This window comes from Marmota marmota, unplaced genomic scaffold, assembly GCF_001458135.2.
Source record: "Marmota marmota marmota unplaced genomic scaffold, marMar, whole genome shotgun sequence".
NCBI classification, from domain to species: domain Eukaryota; kingdom Metazoa; phylum Chordata; class Mammalia; order Rodentia; family Sciuridae; genus Marmota; species Marmota marmota.
In genome coordinates, this window is record NW_026000185.1 from 21,742,640 (window position 1) to 21,767,085 (window position 24,446).

Here is a 24,446-nt window from a genome sequence, read left to right on the forward strand (position 1 = left end):
TGACTGTTGCTAATGGAAGCTGATGGAGCTGTGGAGAAAGACTTGGTGGGAGGATGCAAGAACAAAGAAATGGCAGCCCTCACTGGCTTCTCTTCCATCTGGAGAGGTCACTGGAGTGAACCAATACACAAGTGTTTCTCACCAATCCTAGCATGTGTTGCAAAGCATACTGATTGCATATGGTTAATGATTCAATAACACTCTTACTTCCATATCAGGAACTTGCTTCTCCCCAAAAGGTCATTTAGTTACATTTTTAAATGTAACTAAAAAGAACATATGTAACTAAAAAGAACAGTCTTCTGCTATTTGTTCTTTTTAGTTACATATGACAGCAGAAATCTATTTTGATGTATTTATACAAACATGGAATGCATCTTATTTTAGTTAGGATCCCAGTCTTGTGGATGTATGTGATGCTGAGATTCACTGTAGTGTATTCATATATGTACATAAAAAAGTTATGTCAGATTCATTCCACTGTCTTTCCTATTTTTACCCCCCCTCCCTCCCCTTCATTCCCTTTGTCTAATACAATGAATTCTTCCTCTCTCCCCCAAAATCAATAAATGGGATGGTATTAAACTAAAATGCTTCTTTTTAAAAAATAGTTATTTTTCAGATATAGGTGAACATAATATCTTTATTTTATTTTTATGTGGTGCTGAGGATCGAACCCAGTGCTTCACGCATGGTAGGCAAGTGCTCTACCTCTGAGCCACAACCCTAGCCCCTAAAATGCTTCTTCACAGTGAAGGAAATAATCAAGTGTGAAGAGAGCCTACAGAATAGGAGAAAAATTTTGCCACCTGCATCTCAGATACAGCATTAATTTCCAGGATATACAAAGAACTCAAAAAGCTTAACACCCCCCCCCAAAAATACAACAACAATAACAAACCCAAATAACCCAATCAATAAATGGGCAAAGGAAATAAACAGACACTTCTCTAAGGAAGAAATATAAATGGTCGGATGAATTCATTGGCTGTGGAATTAGAACCAGAGGGTATTCTGGCCCCTGGAGGCTGGGGCTCATGTACTTCACTCCTTTTCTCAGTGCACCGACGGTTCGGAAGATTTATCTGGCAGTGTACGCATTCTGAGAACAGGAGTTGAATTAGTTCTCAAAAATGGGAAGAACCTACATTGTAGAAGAGAGTGTTGGCCAATATCTTTCAAACATCAGTCTCCAAGGAAAAGCTTTTGTCTCTGGTCTTTTGATAGGACAGAACACCACCCAAAGAAGAACAAAATGAGAACCTCAAACATTCCAAAGCTAAGTTGGATAATTTGGATGAAGAATGGGCCACAGAACATGCCAATCAGGTATCCAGGGGGACTTTTAGTTCTTGGAGTATTTATCATTACAACTTTGGAACTGGCAAATGATTTTCAAAATGCCCTGCGCAGACTAATATTTGCTATGGAAAAGTGTATGAATAGAAAAAGAATGTGGAATTTCACAGAGGAGGAGCTCTCAGAACGAGTAATACTTCACATTTGCTCATCTACAAAAAAAATATCTTGTCGATATTTTGGGTCATGATGTCCATGACCCAAAGAGTTCAGCAAGACCAGCCGATTGGAAGTATCAAAGTGGACTGTCTACTTCATGGCTTTCTCTAGATTGTACCATTCACATTGATATTCACATTCTACTTTCTTCTACTTCTGTCAGCTATACTCTGGAAAAAATTACAAAGAATGGACTTACATGCTGGGCCAAGCAAATAGAAAATGGTGTTTATTTGATTAATGGACAAGTTAAAGATGAAGATTGTGATCTATTAGAAGGACAGAAAAAATCTTTCAGAGGAAATACTCAAGCAACTAGTCATTCTTTTGATGTGAGAGTGCTAACACAATTGCTTCTGAATTCAGACCACAGATCTACAGCCACAGTTCAGATCTGCAGTGGTTCTGTAAACCTTAAGGGTTCTGTGAAATGCAGAGCTTATATTCACAGCAACAAACCCAAGGTTAAAGATGCTATGCAGGCAGTGAAGAGAGATATATTGAACACAGTTGCTGATCGTTGTGAAATACTATTTGAGGACCTGCTTTTGAATGAAATCCCAGAAAAAAAAAAAAGATTCTGAAAAAGAGTTCTACATTGTCCCCATTCCTGGATCCACTGTAAAGTTATGTGATTATAAATTTGGTGATGAATCAGCCGAAGAAATCAGAGACCATTTTATAGAAATGTTAGATCATATGGTTCAAATAGAAGATTTGGAAATTGCAGAGGAAGTCAACACAGCTTGTATGAGCTCTATGAATAATGAAGCTTCATTGGAACACAAAGATGATAAACAGCTAGAGCAACCAATTAAAACTACAGTAATGTTGAAAATTCGGCAAAACACAGGTGTGATTGCAGCATTTGCAGTTGCAGTTCTTGCTGCGGGTATCTCCTTTCATTACTTCAGTGATTAGGGTGAGGCACAAAGAGCTTCCTGATCATCCAGAGAACATTGGTCAACAACTATAAATAATAAAGATATAAACAGTCCCTCTATAGTCAAGACACTAGCAGTCAGATCTTCTACCACACACACACACACACAAAAAAAAAGAAAGAAATATAAATGGTCAACAAATATATGAAAAAATGTTCAACATCTCTAGCAATTAGCAAATTAAAACTACATTGAGGTTTCATCTTACTCCAGTCAGAATGGCAATTATCAAGATACAAGTTACCAGAATACAAGTAACATTAATTTAAGTAATAAATGTTGGTGAGGATGTGTGGAAAAAGTTACACTCATTCATTGCTATCGGGACTGCAAATTGGTATAATCACTCTGGAAACCAGTTATGGGGTTCCTTAAAAAAATTGGATCTGGTTATACCACTAATCAATATATATCTAAAGGAATTAAAATCAAAAGGTCATTCTTTTATCATGCCACCTTTCCATCATAGAGCTCACCATGGTGCCTGGCAGTTAGTTGGGGATCAAAACATGGCAAGCCATTCTCTGCTTTCAAGAGATCCTACTGGTGCTGCCACCGCCAAGGTACTTGGGCCATACATGTTTCAAATAGGAATAGAACAAGGAGGCAGTTGATCATAAGATCTGAAGGGAAGTTTGCCTCCATCCAAAAATATCCTCCATTCACCATAATAGGGTCAAAAATTCCTTTGGATTTTGAAATTTTGAGTCCCCAGAATGATCAATTATTGTGCAATGTCCCCTGGCCAAGAGTTGTGTTTTCCCAAATGTGTTTCATAAAACCATTGATGATCTCCTAAGTAGTAAATTTTGGAGAAAAAATAAAGCAAGAAATGATTTTATCCTCATAGATCTCAAACACTTGGAACTGGCAATTTGAATAGAAATAGTGCTGCCCCCTTAATAATTGTGTTCTTTTTTTAAAAGATAATCTTGTTCTTAAAGCTTCCACATGGGCTCCGAGGACTGCAAGGGCTCTTGTTTAACATTCAGGCAACAAGACATAAATTTCATATAATATTATGTGTTATTTTTTATATCCATTACATTTGCATTTTGGGGGGTGCTATTGTGTTGTACTATATCCCCAAATCACAAAAATGAACCAATGGATTAAAACCCTGAAATTTTTAATAAAAATAACAATTACTACAATTTAGAATAATGTCATCAAAATCAGCATTGACTTTGAGTCCAATGCACACATAGAATAAAAATATATGCGGGACTGGGTTGTGGCTCAGTGGTAGAGCGCTTGCCTAGCATGTGCGAGGCCTTGGGTTTGATCCTCAGCACCACATAAATAAAAATAAAGATATTGTGTCCAGCTACAACTAAAAAATAAATATTAAAAAAAGAAATATATGAAATCTGGCATGAGTGATTTTTGAGTCAAAAACTAAAATATATCTAGAAACTATTGTACCATCTAAAAATTGGATTTTCTTCGTTTTGGTGTGTATTTGTTCCCAGTCTGTTTTCCTTTCTGAAACTTTGTCAAATTATAGTAGCACGGAGCTATCAGAGTTTTCGTGTCATTTTCAAACAAAGCAAAATGACCTCTGATGTAAAGCAACAAAGATTTCTTAAAACAACTGCAACATGATGCGTTCCCATCCACAATCAGACAATGTTATCAACTACAGAAAAGACAGCAGACTTACAGTGACATAAATCAAAGTTGCTTTTATAGCAAAAGTGGGACAAGTCACATAATTTCCAAGATGCTTATAAAAACAACAGTGAAGTTAATGCCTACATTGGATTATTGCTTTTGGCTGCAAGTAACAGGAGAAAAAAATGCATAAGAACATATAAAGGGCCGTTCCTTAACAAGAGGTCAAGGTGCAGGTTGTTTAATTCATTGGTTTGACAATGACATTAAGATGCAGATTCTGACAGGTGTGGTTAGTCCTAGCTACTAGGGAGTCTGAGGCTGCAGAGTTGCTTGAGTTCAGGAGTTTGGCACCAGCTGGGGTAACACAGGGAAACCCTGTCTCAATTAAAAAAAAAAATACATATTCTATCCAATTTTCCATCAGCCATCCAACCTGCCTAATGGGAGACAATATTTGCAATTAGTGTGGCTTTTGTCCTTACCATTCTCTTTTGGTTTCAAGAGGGATGCCATAACTCTGGGCATTATATTCTCAGATACTTTCAGATAACTCAGATAGGAAAGAGGGAAAGTTTCTACCCACATATCTCTTTATCAAGGAGGTACTTTTAAAAATATATTCTCATGTTTCCCTCCTCCAGGATTGATTCCACTTCCTCACTGTATGAGAACATGATTTTCTGCTTTTTGTAGGCCTAATAATAAGAGGAAGCTCTGCCAGCCAGGAGGAATTGCTGAGGTGAGGCTGGTGGTTGTTGAATAGATTTCCCACAGTGTCTGGCAAATACTTTGCTTGAAGAATAAGCTATGGGCAAAAATTCTTCAGCAAAGAAGAGCTTGGGCATTGTGTGATGTTAGGATTGGCTATTGAAATTTCTTAATTTAAAATTCATTTAAATTAAAATGAAATTATGTTACATACTTTTTCCTGATTTGAAGTTGTTATTTACTCATTAGGAAAACAAATAACAAATGATACATCATTGGGCATAATCAAATGTGACCTAAGACAGGATTAAGGTCCATTTACCACTATCCCTAAATCCAGAACTTACCTCTCCCTTTTAGAAAGCTCATTGACTTAGTACCTGATGAAGGTCTGAATATAATATGAGAAACTTCTCTATGACTGAGGGATTCATGTTTATCAGAAACTCCAGAGCTATCATACACAGCTGTCAACACATGGCACCATTCCTGGTGACCTATGATTGATTGCAAGTTAGGATTTTCATGTTTAGTCAAAGAATAAGTGAGTAACCGGACAACCTGCCAAATGGGAGACAATATTTGCAAATTATTCATCTGACAAAATATTAATATACAGAATATATATGGAATGCAATAGCAAAAACCTCACAATATGATTAGGAAGTGGGTAAATGATCTGAAGAGATATTTGTCCAGCAAATATATGGAAAATGCTCAATATCACTAATTATTAGGGAAATGCAAATCACAATCACAATGGTATATCTTCTTACTCTAGTTACATTGGAAAATTATTTTAAAAAACCCAAAGCTAACAAATGTTGGCAAGGATTTAGAGAAAGGGGAACCCTTGTTTACTGTTGGTGGGAATGTAAATCAGTACAGCTACATTGAAAATAATATGGGTGTTCCTTAAAAAATTAACAAGAGAACCATAAGATGTAGCAGCCCTGCTACTAGGTAAATATCCAGAGAAAATAAAATAATTATACCTGCATTCCCATGTTCATTGCAGCACCATTTATAATAGCCAGAATATGGAATCATCTAAAGTATCCATTGACAAAGGAATTAAAATAGAAAGTGTGCTTTATATACACAATGGAATGTTTATTTGGTCATAAAAATGAAATCCTGTCATTTGTCACAATGTGGATGGAAGTGGACATCAGATTAAAAATAATAAGCTGGGCATAGAAAGACAAATACTGCACTCTCATTCATTTATGGAAGCTAAAAATAATTGATCATGTAAAAATATAAGTGGTCATTATTGTGAATTGAGCTGCAATAAACATTGAAGTGACCATGTCATGGTAGTATGCTGCCTTTAAGTCCTTTGGGTATAGACCAAGGAGTGGGATAACTGGATCAAATGGTAGTTTCATTCCAAGTTTTCTAAGGAATATTAATACTGCTTTCCATAGTGGTTGTATCAGTTTGCAGTCCCAACAGCAATGTATGAGAATACCTTTCTCCCCACATCCTTGCCAACATTTATTGTTACTTGTATTCTTTATAATTGCCATTCTGACTGGAGTGAGATGGAATTTCAGTGTAGTTTTAATTTGACTTCTTTAATTGCTAGAGATGTTGAATATTGTTTCATATATTTTTTAACCATTTGTATTTCTTCTGCTATGGAACCAATCTCAGTGTCCTTCAACAGATGAATGATAAAGAAAATGTAATATATATATATATATACTGTCTCTTATANCGTAGGGGGAGGGTGGGGAGGAATGAAGAAACTTTGGATTGTGTAGAGGGGAGTGAGTGGAGGGGTGGGGTGGTAGGCATGGGTAGGATGGTGGAGTGAGACAGCCATTGTTACCCTATGTACATGTATGATTGCACTATTGGTGTGACTCTTCACTGTGGACAGCCAGAAGAATGGGAAGTTGTGCTCTATTTGCATACAACATGTAGAAATGCATTCTGCTGCCATGTGTGACTGATTGGAACAAAAAAAAAAAGAAGGAAGACCAGTAGAATAGAAGAAGGGGAACAGGGAGAGGGAGGAGAGGGAAAGGGGAGGGACTTGGGAATTAAATTGATCAAATTATACTGTTTTATTGTGTGAATGTATGAATATATTATAACAAATAAAAGGAAATTTTTTAAAAGAATAGGATCCTAATTAGAATAAGTTATACTCAATGGATGTATAATATGCCAAAATATATTCTACTGTCATGTATAACTAAAAATAACAAATAAAAAGTAGTGGTCATTAGAAATGGAGAAAGGAAGGGGTAAAATGGGATAGAGAGGAATTAGAGAAGTACCAAAACACAGTTAGTTAGACAGAAGGAATTAATTCTGGTGTCCTATGGCAGAATAGGGTAACTATAGCCTGAAAGAAGACTCCATAGGTTCCCAACACATAGAAATGAACAGTATCTGATGGGATGGAAATGCTAATTTCCCTGATTTACATATTTTAAACCTGTACAAGCTATTGGACTGTACCCCATAAATATATGTGTGTGTGTGTGTGTGTGTATTTTGGTGCCAACGATTGAACCCAAGAGCATTTAATCACTGAGCCACAACCCCAGCCCTTTTTTGTATTTTATTTAGAGAAAAGTCTTACTAAATTACTTAGGGCTTCACTAAGTTGCTGAGGCTGGCTTTGAACTAATAATCCTCCTGCCTCAGTCTCCCGTGCCACTGTGATTACAGGTGTGCATCATCCCATCTGGCAATATGTATAATTACTATGTGTCAATTAAAAAACAAACAAGAACAAACAAAAAGACAAGAGGAAAGAAGCAAAACAAAGCACTGAAAGTGTCACTTAAGCTGTGAGGACCTGTAACTCAGGCTCTCCATTACTGGGGCAGGCCTGGGTCATTCTGGTAAAAAGTTATGAAAAACAAATATACTTCCTCACACTGATTTAAGATTATGAGATATGTGGTTTGATTATTTTTTAGAAATAACTTTTAAAAAGTTATTGACAATTGGTGATTCTTGTAGTTATAGAGATCCTGGGAAATCCTCTGAGGATGCCCTGAACTTGGGAAACATCACCACAGCTTTGGGAGCCTTGGCAGCTCTGAAACTGGGCCTGGAAGGAAGATGTCTTCATGGCAGTGCATGGTGTTTATAAGTTTGAATCTTATTGCATTCTGCCCTTATTGTTCTCTAAAAATGAGTGGGAAAACAAATAACTTTTGCTGAGACAAGTGATAATAAAATTGAGGCAAAGTTGGAAGCTTTAGCAATTGTTGAAATCAGCAAAACTTTGGCCTCAAGCATAATTTGTGAAAGGAAGTCCAAAATTAATGATTATGTATGAAACGTGATACCATTCAAGATTGTGTCTGAAAGATAAGATGTGAAGAAAATGGAGGAAACGAAAAGACCTTTAAATTTTTGCATTAAACAGAATCATCAAAAAAGTTATTTTGTGGTTCCAAATACAGAGAGAAGTTCACAAACTCACTGAACAGACGACAAGGTGCTGCAGGTCGCTCAGTACGAGAGGGAGAAAGCTGCCTTTCAACCTGGCTTGACAGCCTTTGCAAGGAAGTAAGTAAATCAGCCTCAAAGTCAGTAATCACCGTCCTTGGCCTAGTGTCCTCCAAGGGCACTGTCCATATGTCAGAATTATTTTTTTTCTGTCCATTAAGCATTAGCTTGAGTAAATTTAAGTAATTTTTTTTTGTTTAGAAAAGTTTTATATTGTTTATTCTTGAAAATCTACGTTTTAAATAACTGTCACTTATAACACAAAATAATTTATGCCATAGGTGGAGATTCTGTCGTGTGTGTGCGCGCGCGTGTGTGTCTATGTATAAACAAATAAATTAATAAATCTTTTGTGCTGGGGATTGTACCCAGGGTCTGTCATATTTTAATCTTTAGTGTGTTTCTGAGCTTTTTTTTTTCCAAGTTGGTGCATTGTTTTTCAAGACGGCATATTTGTACATGCACATAATATAGTTTGATCAATTTCAATCCCCATTACCTCCACTCGCCTACCCCTTCTCCCTTCCTCTGGTCCCCTTACTTTGCTGGACTGGTCTCCTTTCTATTTTCACAAGATCTCTAGTTTCCACATATGTGAGAAAACATATGACTCTTGACCTGAATCTGGCTTATTTTTCTTAATATGGTACTCTCCTCTTTCAACCATTTTCATGCAAATGACATAATTTTGTTCCTCTTTGTGGTTGAATAAAGCTCTAGTTTGTATATATACCACATTTTCTCTACCCATTTATCAGTTTAAAAACACTTAGGCACTTTCCAGACTTGGCTATTATGAATTGTGCCATTATAAACCTGTGTGTGCATGTATGCTGACCTTAATTCTGTGGTTAAATACTGAGGAATGGTATCATGGTCATAAGGTGGTTTCTGTGTCTGATCTTTTGAGGAGCCTCCACTGGTCTCCACAGTGGCTGAAACAATTTATCATCCTACCAACAGTATATTAGTGTTTCTTTCCCCCCATAGCCTCACCAGCATTAACTGTTGTCTTCTTGATGATTGCCATTCTAACTGGAGTGATTCACATTTTTTAAAAAATATTTTTTTAGTTGTAGTTGGACTCAATACCTTTATTTTATTTATTTATTTTTATGTGGTGCTGAGGATCGAACCCAGTGCCTCGCATATGCTAGGTGAGCACTTTACTGCTGAGCCACAACCCCAGCCTCATGATTCTCATTTCTAACTGGAGTTTTGATTTTTCTGATGGGTTGAGATGTTGAACATTTTTTTTCCATATAATTGTTGGCTATTTATACTTATTCTTTTGAGAAGTATCTGTTTAGTTCATTTGCCCATTTATTGAATGAATTTTTTTTTTGGTGTTGAGTTTTTTTGAGTTTTTTACATATTCTAGCTAGTAATCCTCTGTCACAAGAGTAGCTGTCAAAGATTTTCTCTCATTCTGTAGGTTCTCTCTTTGCACTGTTGTTTCCTTTGCTGTGCAAAAGTTTTTAAGTTTGACACCATCCCATTTATCAATTCTTGGTATTATTTTCTGGGTCATATGTTCCTGGGCTTTCCTACATAGGATGCTTTTTTCATGTTTTTGAGAAACATTTACTTATTTATGCTTAATTGCAGAATATTTTGAATAGGCATAAAATCATACAGAATAAATAACAACCACTCATTTATCTACTTGTCAAGCTCCTCACCAATTAAGCAAATATTAAAATATGAAGTGTTGAATGATAAGTTTAAGAAATGTTAAATAGTCCCTATCCCAACAGAGTCAATAGCTCTTCTTCATAGATTAATTTTTGCCTGGTGTTCATTATGCATTCTTCTGTCTTTCATTTAAGATGAAACTGAGTTCATTTATGTGGTTGCCTACTTCTCTAGTCTGTTTCTACTACTGCTGAGTCCACTGCATGAAGTTATATAACATTTTGGTCATCCATCCTCCTCTTGTGGGGGCCTGCTTTTTAACCAACACCTTGACTTAGGGGAGGCTACCTCCACCTCCCCAAGCCCTTGACATTCTGGGGTGGTACCCCACACTTCATGCTCCCATCGCTGTGTTGGGGCCTCTACTGCTACCTATCCAGCTTCCTTCCCTTCTACTTATGTGCAGCCCCAGGAAGCCCCAGAGAGCTAGGGGAGGGTGGTCTTCTGAAAGAAAGAAGTCAGAACCCTGTAGGTGGTGGTGGTGGGGAGAGTAAGAGGCATTTTTTTTTTCCCAGATTGTCTTTGGCCTCTGCCCCAGGTCTGTTCTATGATTAACCAAGATCCTCTTCCCCACTTGCTCCTCCTCCCACCCCTTTGAGGGCCTGAGTCATTATTTTAACAACCCCCCAGGAGGCTGAACCCCTTCAGTGCTCTGTTGTCCTGCACTTCACTTCCCAGTCAATGTGCTGTTCAGTGATGGTTTTCAGAGTTTTGCTTCTCCTGAGTGGTGAGTTTGGGGCTTTCAGGACTGGGGAGAAACTCTGTGGAGCTGTATGTGTCTCCTGTAGGACGGGTTGGGGGCTGGCGTACAGTTCTTACAGTTCACATGAGTTGCGAAGGGAATGGTGTTGGGAGGAGAGGTTGCTTGGAATTTGGAGAAATATGACCCGAATGAAGGTGAGGGGAAATGGGCTTATGAGTTATGCTCAGTGGAGAATGAACATCTCTCCAGTTAGCTGTATTTTCCAAGGCCTTTCTGCTCCCCATTTGTGGAGGCCCTGGTGTGGGTGGTGTGTAAGGAAGAGAAGTCTGCCCTAGCATAGTTCTGGGAGAGAAAGGCCATAGAAACCACCAGGGAGGTGGTCAGGATACTATCTCTCTGGGCCTGATTTTCCCCCAAGTCCTGATTTCAGACATGCTATCCTGTTGAGAATATAGTACGCAATTTGACAACTGTCAGGACCATATTCATATGTCATTTAAAAATGAGATCTCACACAAAAACTCAAGATTTCCATCTTCTCTTTAGAAATTGAAAGGCCTGGCAGTTCTTGTAACTAGATCCTGGTAATGGCTGCCCCCCCTTAGAAAAGGCACAAGCTCTAAAGGATCATTATTCCCTTGTGCTCACTTCTACCCCACTTCACTTACTGAAGTTACCTGCCTAATCCATGAGGCACTCGACTCTGTGCCTCTTGATATCTTCCCACTTGTTACATATTAAGAACTTCTTTCAGGCTCAGAAACAGAATAACTTGAGGAAGGAAGGTATGGAATGTGAGGCTTCTTTGCCTGTGGCCACAGTAGTGTCCTGACTCCCTAAACATTTGGTCTCTTCCCAGAATCCCAGCGTTCAGGTATCTCTCTGTCACCACCTCGCCAGACACTTATCCCTCTAAGAATTCCCCTATTCTTGGGATTGGAGTTGACTCCTCAATCCAGAGACAAATGGAAATTCTAGAAAAATGGGAAAGAAAGATGGCTGCTTGGGAGTAAGAAAAAACCTATTGATCTAGGGGTCACCTCCTGATGCTTTGGAGCTTAGCCACCAGCAAAGGGATTGTGACCAGTTGAGGATTGGGAGAGCAGGTTGGGATCCTGGCTATGCCAGTGACTTGTGCTATAGAATCAGTGAACAAATAGGAATTGGACAGCTGTGAAAGGCACTATGCCAAACACTGAAAAACAAGAAAAAAAATCTTTTCCTCATGTGGCACTGAGAGAGGGGACACGAGAAACACACAATTACAAATAATTAATCACAAACTTCTAAGTCTGTTCCCCATCTGGTTCTTGGGGTCTCTGTGTAATGAGAAGATAGAACAGGATAGTCTTTATGGAGGGTGCCCGTATGCCTTGGAGAAGTCCCTGTCACGTTGTTAATGGTGTCCCTTTTACTCTCAGAAGGTCCCATTTTAGACAATAAATTTTATGGGCACCTTATTTTTAAGGGACATTCGTGATCTAACATACCAGGAAGCAATTGGCAATTTCAGATCCTGGATACCCTTTGAAGTAACTTTGAGGGAGTATTTCCTCAGATTGTTGTCCTTTGCTTCGAGGTTTGATCATTTTTGAGGTAGGGAGAGGGTTGGGAACCACGCAGATGGCAAATCAGTAGGCACAGTAGAAGGAGTGGCTTGGTCCTCCTGGGCAGGTGAGAACCAAGTTGGAGTGGGGTGGGATATCAAGAGTCCAGGAAGACAGAGAGGATGAGGCTTTTAGAATCACCTCCAAGTCCCTACTCTGTGTATTCCTCAGTCCTGGCTTCTTATCATGGATTCAACTTGTATGTGGAGAAGCCCACAGTCTTCAGCGAGAATGCAACTGGCTTTGGGCAGACCGTGGTGCAGTTTGGTGGATCTCGGTAAGCCCTGCTCACTTCCCCACCGCCATTCCATTGGGTCCTGTAGGAAGATGGCTGCCCATGGCATCCTAAGAGTTGTCCTGGAGGAAGGGTGGCCTGGGTGAGGAGTCTTCCCATGTCTCTTCTGAGGCCTCTGACACCACCATATGTATTATCACAATCCCAGGAAGGGCCACAAAACCTTAGGAAAGATCCATCCTTGAGAGGAAAGCCTTGAACCTGCTGTCCAGATAGGGCAGCTTCTTGGCGGGCAAACTGTGTAGTTGCACAATGCCCATACTCATTAAACTGGGAGTTTGATGATCTGCTCTCAGGCTCTTGAAATTCTTAATGACTTTATGTTTGTAGATATATATTTTCTAAGTAAAGTCTGATGGGAGGGTGGAGATGTGTTAGGGGTTTAGGGTCCTCACCTTATGAGCAGTCCACCTTCCACCACCTCCTTGGAAGGAATTTCAGCTGCCTGCTCCCTTACCCCTGTCCAGTGACTGCTGGTGCCCTCCTCCCCTGGCATGAGCTGGACAAGGTCAGAATTGGGTGCCTTCGCCTGGTAAATATCCTGGAGCTTGAGGGAGTGTGACACTAAATAGAAAATAGAATGTACCAGAGAGGGAGGGAGGAAGAAAAGGGGGTGGGGGGGAGAGAAACAGAAAAATGGACAAAGCTCTTCTCAACCCCAAGAGGCTCCACATTTTCATCTTGCATTGGGACCCATAAATTATGTACTATCCCTGCCCCCCAGGAGTTCCATTCTCTTGTTCCAAAGATGGGGACCCAAGGAGTTCAAGTCACCATGTGATGCAGGTGTGACAAAAGCATGGGAAGGCCAAGAGGGGAGAGAGCAAACCCAGGAGGGGAATTCCAGGAGGCCCACAGAGGAGGTGGTGTTGGCTGAGAGCCAGAGAGGACAGGTTTTTGATTGAGTTTCAGAGGTCACTGGGTTCTAAATGAACATCCCTCCCGCTTCCTCACCCAGCCACAAGGCTGGGGAGATAGAAGCAAGTTTCAGGTGCTAGGTACAGGGATTTTATTTATCTAGATATCTATCTATCTTAGAGATGTGATGCATACACCAAAGTGCATAAATCTGAAGGTTCCAATTCAATGATATTTTTGGGGGGGAGATACTGGGGATTGAACTCAGGGGCACTTGACCACTAAACTACATCCCCAGCCCCATTTTGTATTTTATTTAGAGACAGGGTCTCACTGAGTTGCTTAGTACCTTGCGGTTGCTGAGGCAGGCTTTGAACTTGTGATTCTCCTGCCTTAGCCTCCCGAGCCACTGGGATTACCGGCATGCTCCACCATGCCTGGCCCCAACTCAATGATATTTTTATGCTTGTGTATACTTGGGTAACTACCACTTAGATCTGGCCTTCCCCCGGTCCTGCCCCTCCTAACCACTCAACAAATGTAATCACTGTTCCAGCTTTCATCACCACTAAATTGTTTTCAGACCCTATTAATAAAAAGGGATTACAACACTGATTATTATTTACCAATATTAATTACCAATATTATTATTTACCAAACAATATCAATAAACATTAAATAGTTGATGATATTCTAATTACTACAAAGTTATTGTTCTTCCTGGCTTCTGTTGAATTATAATCCAAATATTTAAAAAATTGAGTGCACCTGTAAGGAATGGGTTGGATAAAGAAAATACTTGCAGGTTGACAGTTTAGACTAATGCTTGTTCTGCATTTATGCCAGCAGCTTCAGATCCAAAGCTGCTACTCCTCTGGCCATCTGTTAGGTTTTCATCTGAAAAGTTTTAGATATTCAATGAGTCATGATGCAAAGGAATTGTGACTTTCTGTGAAGAAACAGCTCTCCTAAAGGAACCCTAAAACTGTCCATTTAACTAAGCCTTGCTCAGCTAATTAAAATACCCCAGTATTTTGTCTAGTTTTCTCCTCTGGGTGGGGAAGTTGTTGGTAGTGATGTTTCCAAAATTTAAAAAAATTTTCTTAGGGAATTTTGCAAATAAAATATTTGCATGAATATGATAATAGATGTGGATATGGATTCTGATATAGCTCCTATAAATTGTGCACCCAATCTAAATTGTTTACATTGTGTTTAAATTAGTTCAATTGTTTGAAAAATCAACTTTTTTTTTTTTTAAAACGTGTGGCTTCATGAAATTGTTCCATTTAACTTGAGGTGATTATTTGGGGGTGGTTCAAAATGATAGCATCTCAAAAACACAATGTACTTACCAGTATTTGGGAAATGTCAGTTTTATTTTCAGATAGTTTTTCAAGGGGCAGGTGGGGGGCAGGTAGGTAAATGTTGTAAAAGTCCAAAACATTTATATATCCAAAATACATAAATATTTTTATGTGTGCATACTGAAAATCAAACGAAAACCCCAGCATGGTCCTTAGCATTTGTAGTTAAACTCAGGCCCTGATTTTTGAACTGCCGCTCAAGAAGCAAATACCAAGAACTTCCCTCACAAAGTCTCACTTCCTCTTTGCAAGATACCTCCTTGCTTCCAATCTGCCATTCTCACACCTCCTTCTACTCTTTCATGGTTATACCTCTAGGCTTGTGGTAGGAGCCCCCCTGGAGGTGGTGGCGGTTAACCAAACAGGACAGTTATACGACTGTACGTTTGTCAACGGCACATGCCAACCCATCTCATTACACAGTGAGTGATGACCCTGATATCGGGACCCTCCACTCTCCTAGGCCCAAGCATCCCCCCTCAGCAGCTTCCAGCCCAGGCTCTCCCCCTAAATGAAGGTATGCTGTTGAGTGTAACCATGTGTATCTGTCCTCTCAGTCGCACCAGAGGCTGTGAACATGTCCTTGGGCCTCTCCCTGGCAGCCTCCAGTAATGGCTCCTGGCTGCTGGTGAGTTGCTCTGGGTCACAGGAGGGTTACGAAGGGAGAAGCAGGGGCTGGGGGAGGCTGGGGCAGAGAGGAGGGGAGAAGGAGGGGGACTGGAGGCCTGCTACTCACAGGTCTCTATCTCCAGGCCTGTGGCCCAACTGTGCACAGAGCTTGTGGGGAGAACATGTATGCAAAAGGCTCCTGCCTCCTTTTGGGCTCCCATATGCAGATCATCCGGACAGTCCCAGTTGCCCTGCCAGGTAGGTCTCTTGGAGACAGGGATTCTCTGAAGACATGCTGGCATTGAGGAGTGGGTGGAGCATGAAGCCTTCTTAGCCCTCTGTGCCCATGTTCTTCTCCTGGAGGACTGTGTGTGGCTAAGCAGAGGCTCAGCAGGTCCAAGAGGGTGGGAGGCCTCAGCTGGTAGAGGGGGAAAAGGTCTAATGAAGGGAGAGAAGCCCATGCATTGACTGTGGGAGGTCTGAGGGTCTTACAGTTGCCGACAGGTGTATGGACACTTCTTGGATTTCAGATAAAAGGCCTTAGATGGTAAAAACATGCAGTAAGGATGAGAAATCCATGAAGAGGCAGTTCTGGATGGTTCCCTGCTGCACTGCCAGGATTCTCCAAAGGAACTCTTCCCCTGTAAGGGGAGCAAATGTCAGAGTTTTGAGAAGTGTGATGGACAATTTTATCAGTGTCAATGTCTTCCACAGAGTGGGACCTTGGCCATGACAGCAGCATCTCTCTGAGAGTCAGTCTGCATAATGGTGGTAACCAAGTTTAAATTTTCCACGTCCATGTGCAACAGTTTAATTTCTATGCTTCAGTTTCCTCACTGGTAAAATGATGCTTAATAATCATGGTGATTGTAGGGATAAGGTCATGGCTCAGTGGTAGAGCACTTGCCTAGCATGCATGAGGCACTGGGTTCAATCCTCAGCACCACATAAATAAATAAATAAATAAATAAATATTAAAATATAATAATCATGTTGATTATAAAGATTAAAGGATTTAATGTATATAAGGTACCTAGATCCCTGCCTGGCACATAATAAATATGTAATAGCTCTTATGATCATCTTCAAGCTGAGGACTCTTATCTTAGGACTAAGAGGAGGATACAGATAAACTTCCTCATCTGTGATACAATCAGGAATTCCAGCGGCTACTCAGGATGCTGACTGAGAACAATGCTTTAGATTAGAGAAGACACAAAGCCAGGCATGGTTTTGTGGTGGGCTTTTCACCAAAAATTAAGCAACAGAAGAAATATACTGAAACCAAATTGTGAGAAAAAAAATCTATACAGGAGACAGAATGGAAGAGGGTTGTCCAGGGGCCTTGGGGAGGGGGACCATGTCCAGTCTGAGATGTCTGTGAAGCCAGAGATAGGTCATGTGGCATTTAAACATGAGGAAATAGCTGTCTTCTCACAGATGTTTCTGGAACTCCTAGTGTGAAATACCTAATGAAAATGAACATAGGATCAGAAACCTGGCACAGCAAGGCAGGTTTGGGTAGAGATGGAAAGGTTCACTGAGGTCCACTGAGTACCACCAGAGTACCAGGAAGTCCATGGTTCCTGATAGACATCATCTTATTACATCCTTACAAGATCCCTGGGTGGTAGACTGGATGATTCCCATTTAACAGGTAAAAACACAGATTCAGAGAGATGAGTTCCCACCAGTAGAAAGAGGCAGAGCTCAGAGCTTGAGCCAACATTGCTGACTGCCTTAGACCTTTTTCAAAAGGTGCTCAGCTCCATCCAACCAGCTGTTGGAAGCCCTGTGGATACAGTAGGAGGAGCAGGAAACAGGAGAGATATTGTGATTAAAGCTTGCTTGTTTGATAAAGGACAAGGGTGATGATTGCAAGGTATGGGTGAAGGAGGGGTCACCTGAGGGATTCTCAGTTTGCTGTGTGGATGATTAGATTTTCTAGTCATCAAAGAAGCAGGAAGGGAAGTGATCTTCCACTTCTCTTCAGCATCCTTAAAGCAACAGGCAGTGGAGCAGGTGGGGTAGGGGCAGGGCAGGGAGAGAAGAAAAGACTGTTTTACAGTAGAGGGCAGGAGGCAGTTACTGCTGCTCTGTGGTACAGGCTTCACACCTCAGTGCTGTGATAGCCCACTCTTCTAACACCCCAATAGAGACACAGGATGTGGGTGTTGGTGGAGGCACCAACTGGGTCTTACACACAGGACATGAACCCCTGCATGAGTGCAGGGCAATCTAAAATGTCTTATTTGTTTCTCTGCGTGTGGCATGTCTTTCCCGTTATAGTGTGAACTCCACTAGAGCATAGATGATGCCTTTTAAACTAGGATCTCAAGGTCAGATTTCCCCAGAAATAGACTCCTAAGTTTCATTTGGGAATGTTCTGGAGCAATACCTGTGAAAGGACTGGGTTGAGACAGGATGGAGAGCGATGCAATTCTAACAGAGGCCTTAGCCCACTCCTGGAGAGCATGGATGTGGGTTGCCCCCAGTGTAGGAAGGTGTAATCCCAGGCAAGGCCATTCCCTTCTGCTCAGGTGATTCCTAGGAAGGACCTCAGCTGAGAGAATTGGCAGCCCCGTAGCTAGAAAGGAGTGCTTCAGTCTTGAAGTGGGGTGGGCCTGGGTGGCACACAGCAGGATCCACCATAAGTGTATCCAACAGGCCTTGAAAATGCCCAGCACACAGTGATGATAGTAATAACAGCAACACTTACAGAGGGCCAGACCCTATCTTAAGCACTTTATATACATAGTAATTAGTTTTATTCTTGCAGTTATCACATGTGATAGGCACTATTTACAGACAGGAAAATTGGAAGCCCAGAGAGATGAACCAATTTGCCTGAATCACCTACTAATAAGCAGGAGAGCAGGGATGCAGGGCCAGGCAGGTGCCCTGGCTCCAGAATGTGTACTTTGAACCACTTTGATAAACTGCCTCCCCATGTTCTCTAATGACATCCCTAGAGCATGTGTTTACTGACTGAATGAATATGGAGCTCTATCCTCTCTACCTCCTCTTTTCCAGGTCATGTGGAAGGAGGGGAGCAACAGGGGCTCCATTGAGGGGAGAAGAAACTGGAGTAACAGATTGGGGTCTTTTCGGAGGGGTTGGAAACTGGGTGGGAATGCCATGCCCAGCCTCCTGACTCTGTTGAGTGGGAAGGGATTCTGGGCCCCAGGAGATTAAGGGGCTTGCACAAGCATCTTTGATTCCTCTTCCCTCTCTGCAGAGTGTCCAAATCAAGAGATGGACATTGTCTTCCTAATTGACGGCTCTGGTAGCATTCATGAAAGTGACTTTAACCAGATGAAGGACTTTGTCAGAGCTGTGATGGACCAGTTTCAGGGCACCAACACTCTGGTAAATACTGGGCACTGAGACCTGATTAGGGGAGCAAGACAGACCTGGGAAGTGGGCCTGGCATCACTGGGGGTGGGATGGCTCATGGAGCTGTGTCATGATGAGGCTAGGGCCAGGGTCAAGGTCCCAGTGCAGGGCCAATTTGAGTCTGACCAATGGCATTTAATATGTATCTGTATACCACATGTTGTTTAAAAACTACAAGAATGAGATCCTAACTAGAATAAGACATACTCCATACATGTATAATATGTCAAAATATACTCTACTGTCAGGTATATCTAAAAAGAACAAATTTTTTTAAAAGAAAAAAAAATCATTGAAAGGAAGCTGTGTACAGTGGTGCATGTCTGAAATCCCAGTGATTTGAGATGCTGAGACAGGAGGATCACAAGTTCTAGGCCAAACTTGGCAACTTAGAAAGACCCTTAACAACTTAGTGAGACTCTGTCTCAAAAATAAAAAATGAAAACCAACTGGGGATATAGTCTAGCAGTAAAGTACCTCTGGGTTCAATTCCTAGTATCAACAAACAAACAAAAACCCAAGAAAAAAAAACATTTAAAGAACATAAAAATAATAATTTTGAGCTGTGCATGGTGGCATGTGTCTATAATCCCAGCTACTCAGGAGGCTAAGGTAGGAGGATGGCAAGTTTGAGGCCAGCCTGGTCAATTTAGCAAGGACCTGTTTCAAACTAAACTTGAAAAAGGGCTGGAAATGTAGCTCAGAGGTAGAGTGATCACCTAGCATGTGAGAAGCCCTCAGTTCAATCCCTGGTACTGTAAAAATAAAGGAAATAAAATAAAACAAAAATAATTCTGCTGTGAAGTTTGGCTGAAGGTAACTCAGCCAAGTGAGTGGTACTTTCTTCATTATGTTTTATGTATAACTCATGACTTCTTTATTACTTTCTAGTAACTAATTTGTATGTAAATACAAATTCTTAGAAAGAGAGGAAATATCTAAATTGATTTCACGTGTTATACATTTTTTAATGTAAGTTTAACAAATATTATCTTTGGCATGGCTATTCTTTGTAAATCATGAAAGAAGCATTATTTAATTTTGATTTTCCCAGTTTTCTTTTTGTGTCTTTAGAGCAATTGTCCCCCTACCCTGTGTTTCATTACATTATTTGTAGGGCCTAAAATATATGGGAACGATTTGTAAATCCAAAGTTTTTCTGAGATAAAAAGTCATTCACTAAAAATAACACCAAGGGTAACCCACAACAAGCTCTGATCCCTGGGCCCTCTGCCTTGGTCTCTGCAGTTTTCTCTGATGCAGTACTCAAACCTCATGGAGACTCACTTCACCTTCACCGAATTCCAGAATGGTTTGAGCCCTCGGAGCCTGGTGGATCCCATCATCCAAAAGAAAGGCCTGACGTTCACGGCGACGGGCATCCAGAAAGTGGTGTAAGCAACCCCCCTTGCTGTCCCTGGATGTGGCTGCCATATCACTTCCTAATGCTGAGTCAGCACAGCTCACCTCAGGCTGTGGGAAGCTCTGAAGAAAGAGGTTAAAGGAGAGTGTGGGGGCTGTAGCAGAGTCCTCCCTGGAGTGCCCCTGGCCCCTCAGTGCTAGGTTTCCCCTATATGGGACTAGATTTCTCTATAGCTGAGTTTCCCCTTTGTCTGGTTTTGGAGATGCTGAACTCTGGCAGCCCACCTGGGGCATCCAGGGGCATGGGCTTTGATTCAGATACATCTGGATTCCCTTGCTTGCTACTTGTCTGATTTGGGAGTCATTGACTCTAACTACCAATAAAATGTTAAAAAAGGGTAAACTTGTTGAGGGCTGAAATCAAGTCAAGATGGCGCCTGGCACTTTGCCAGGAGGAGTGGTCTGTGAAGCAACGCCAGTGAGCCATTAAGATGATGAGGATTCCTTATTGGTTGACTGCTGTATCTAGTTTATGTTAATTGAGTTAAGCTGTGTGTAATTAGTTAAGTATATATACCTCTGCTGTCCGGCAGAGAAGCGGCTCCTGCTATCTCAGGTGCCCGCTACTTTGAGTTCTCGCTCAGTTCCTGCTGAGTTCACTCACAATAAAGTAGTTCCCGATTCAACCTTCAAGTTGCTTGTCACCTCTCGGTTATTTAACCCAGCCGGACTACGGCATAAACTCACAACTAGTCTGCAAGAATTAAATGAGATCCTAATGTTAGGGTCTTGGTCCTGGGTATACAAGGAGGTGCTAAATAAATGGCTGAGGTTTTTAATCCAGAGAATGGCACCGCTCCTCTTTACCTAACAGGCAGTGACAAGTGTCTTTTTTGTATCTTTCTTCCCACTAACCTCCTTCCATCTCCTCTCTTCTCATCCATGCATGCCCTGTGTTAACAGGACACTTATTCTGTACCTGCCCACACAGGAGTCAGGTGGTCCATGTTGAAAATGACTTAAAAGGTGGAGCTAGAAAGAAGAGGATGTGGTTCTTGTGGGAAGGAGCTGGTCTGAATGTTTTGAGTCCTTGGTTTCCTGCACACCTCTGAGTGCTGTGCTGGGTTTGGTGCTGGAATGTGGTGGGAATCATCCCAAATAAGATATGCTGCAGACAAATGTAACCTCCTTGCTTATGGGTGGTTCTTCTGCCTTGGACACTGACCCTTTGGAACTGGACAACCAAGAGGCAAACTTCTGTGAATTTAAAGTCACACAGGAATAGTCCCCTCCCTGAGTTCCTTCCTTAACACTCAAAGTTCTTCCAGTGGTGGGGCCTGGGAGGAAAGGTAAAAGAGGCAGAGGTGACATGGTTCTAACCAAGTCCAGCCCTCTTCCCCATGTCCCAGAGTGCACTGCATTTCCTAGCAGTTTCTCTGCTCCCCAGAGCCAAGTCCATCTCAGAGCTGGATCAGCTACTGCTGGGTCCTCCCTGATATTAACTGTTTTTTTTTTTTTAATGAGCAATAGATTATTTTTTATTTTTCTCATGATATAGTTCCTATTCATAATTTACATTTTAAGTCAAAGGCTTTTTAATATAGGATGTGTGCCCATTCTAGAAAACTATAAATATGGTAGAAATAAAAAAATATAATTGTGTCACCAAAGACATCTAAAGTCAAAGTTTGGTCTATTTCTTTTTGATATTGTTTCGGGTCATAGCTGTGTATTATATTAACAACTTTATATTACCACTACTGCAATTAATGCTACCACCATATTTACCATCCACCATTTACTGAAAGAAACATTATATTGTTACCAGTCACACTACATATAAACCTGACAGTTTCATATTTTTTAAAAATACCATTTACAAATAATAAAATGGAAATTCAGAAAAGTAAAACAAGTTTTATAGGTGACGGGCTACAGTTGTAACTTCAAAGTCTTTTTAAAAAACATTTTTTATTTTTTGGTACCAGGGATTAACTCAAGGGCACTTGACCATTGAGCCACATCCTCAGCCCTATTTTGTATTTTATTTAGACAGGGTCTCGCTGAGTTGCTTAGTGCTTTATAGTTGCTGAGGCTGGCTTTGAGCTTGTGATCCTCCTGCCTCAGCCTCCCGAGCCACTGGGATTACAGGCGTGCACCACCGTGCCCGCTAAACACATTTTATTACATAAAATTTATCCTAAAAACTCTTCTGTATTCTGCTTTTTCTTAAAAATGCTTAATATCCCCCATATAATCTCTATCAATACTCTTTATAAACAGAATTTTTCATTTCTACTTTTAATTTTTTATCTTTTAAAATGTTCTTATGACTGTGACATAGTTATACGTAACAGTGGGGTTCATTTTGATATAATCACACATGCATGCAATATGATTTGCTACATTGCAGTTCCCAGGTCTTCCTCTTTCCCTCCCCTCCTCCCTCTCCCTGTTCTCCTTCTTCTACTCGACTGCAATTCTTTCTATTCACTTACTGTTTTATTAATTGATGCTTTGTATATATGCATAAAGGTAGAATTCACTATGGTATATTCATATGTGTACATAGTATAATTTGATTAATTTCATTTTGCAGTTCCCCCTTCTCCCATCCCTCCTCCCTGTCCTTCAATCCCTTTCCTCTACCGAATCACTCACTTTTCCCTTATTTTGTCTAACTTCTGCATATGAAAGAAAATATTAATGCTTGACTTTCTGAGACTGGTTTATTTCACTTAGTAAGATGTTCTCCTGTTCCATCCATTTACCAGCAAATGCCCTAATTTCATTCTTCTTTATGGCTGAGTTAAACTCCATTGTATATAAATGCCATTTTTTTTAATGCATTCCCCTGTTGAAGGGCACCCGGGCTGGTTCATCACTTGGCTATTGCGAACTGCACTGCTGTAAACATTGATGTGCCTGTGTCACTATAGTATGATGATTTTAGTTTTTTTGGGTAAATACCAAGGAGTAAGTTTCATTACAAAAAAGACAAAATGAGGATAAGATTAAGAAAATTTTTTAAAGAATTTTTATCCACAGTCTCTCTAGTTGACCACCTTATAGTTTTTTTTTTTTAATTTTTATTTCACTTTTTTTAGCAATGAGAGGGATAAATAAATCCCACCTGCCTGGCAAAGGGTAATTTCCATCCTTGTCTTTATTCAGAATTTTTCTATTTAGTTCCAATAAGGGAAGAAACTATTTTCTTTTTTTAGTTGTTGATGGACCTTTATTTCATTTACTTATTTATATGTAGTCCTGAGAATCGAACCCAGTGTCTCACACTCTTGTAAAGGCTGACCTCCTTTATAAAGCAAGCGCTTTACCACTGAGCCACAACCCCAGCCCCAGAAACTATTTTCATCTTGTTTTTAAAAAAATCCAGGTCATATAACCGGTTTCACATTTTATCACAGTTTTCATTTGAAAAGGATGTTTATCTTTCAAAAAAGGAACTAGGTCATGATCTCCTAAATCCTTTCCCTAATGTTGGGCATTTAGATGGTTTCCAGTATTACATTTAGCATGTGTTTATTGTTTAGCCTGTGTGTGCATGTGCGTGTGGGTGTGTTCGTTCTGAGCTTATAAAGCTATATGAACATATATGTACATTTTTAACATTTTTATAGCTATTATCTAACTAATGGTTACCTGTAGGCCATTCACTGTTATAAAGGCTGACCTCCTTTATACTTCCAAAAAACCTGACACTATTTCCTTCAGTTATCTACTGTTGCTTAACAATACATTAACAAATATAGTGGCTTCAGTAACAACCCTTTTATGATTTTTCACAATCCCAGGGATGAGGCTGGCTGCCTCCTCTGCTGCTCTTGTTTAGGGTCTCTTGTGGGGCTGTGGTCAGATGTCTGAGACTGGGCTCTTGAGAGCTTCCTTCATATGTCTGGTGCCTAGGAAGGATTGGCGGGACAGTTGGGTTCAGTTGGGGCAAGTGGGCCCCTTCTGTGGTCTCCTTCCTTGTGACCACTCCATAAGGTACCTCCAAAAGGGTAGCCAGACTTCTCTCACTGTGGCTCAGGACTCCCCAAAGTGCAAAAGCAAAAGATATGAAGGATTTTTAGGCTCACCAATGTCATAGTGTTACTCTTACTGCATGCTACTATTGAAAGTGAGTCACAAGCCAGGCCAGGTTCACTGTGGGAGGAGAACCAGCTGTGGTTCTGTACTCTCATCTGGTACAGAAAGAAGCGGAGGTTCAGAGGTTCAATAATTTACTCAAAACATGTCTGACTCCAGAGCTTCCACTTTGAACCATAC

General features: G+C 40.6%; 1 protein-coding gene and 1 pseudogene across 9 annotated transcripts in view; both read left to right on the forward strand.

The window, feature by feature from the left end:
- Positions 1-901: 901 nt before the first annotated feature.
- On the forward strand, positions 902-3,768 carry LOC107147168 (annotated as a pseudogene).
- A 6,783-nt stretch (positions 3,769-10,551) lies between these two features.
- Itgad (integrin subunit alpha D) overlaps positions 10,552-24,446 on the forward strand; it is a 29,277-nt gene continuing 15,382 nt past the window's right edge. For 5 of the 9 annotated variants that reach the window (XM_015491359.2, XM_048789840.1, XM_048789839.1 and 2 more), the window contains exons 1-7: positions 10,553-10,689; positions 12,444-12,549; positions 15,111-15,214; positions 15,350-15,420; positions 15,545-15,659; positions 18,640-18,770; positions 20,046-20,191. In XM_015491359.2, the coding sequence (XP_015346845.1) occupies positions 10,644-10,689; positions 12,444-12,549; positions 15,111-15,214; positions 15,350-15,420; positions 15,545-15,659; positions 18,640-18,770; positions 20,046-20,191 (719 nt within the window). In that variant the 5' untranslated portion in view covers positions 10,553-10,643. Of the gene's footprint in view, positions 10,690-12,443; positions 12,550-15,110; positions 15,215-15,349; positions 15,421-15,544; positions 15,660-18,639; positions 18,771-20,045; positions 20,192-24,446 lie in introns of all 9 variants that reach the window. The other 4 variants (XR_007342729.1, XM_048789842.1, XM_048789843.1 and 1 more) reach the window with 2 other exon arrangements.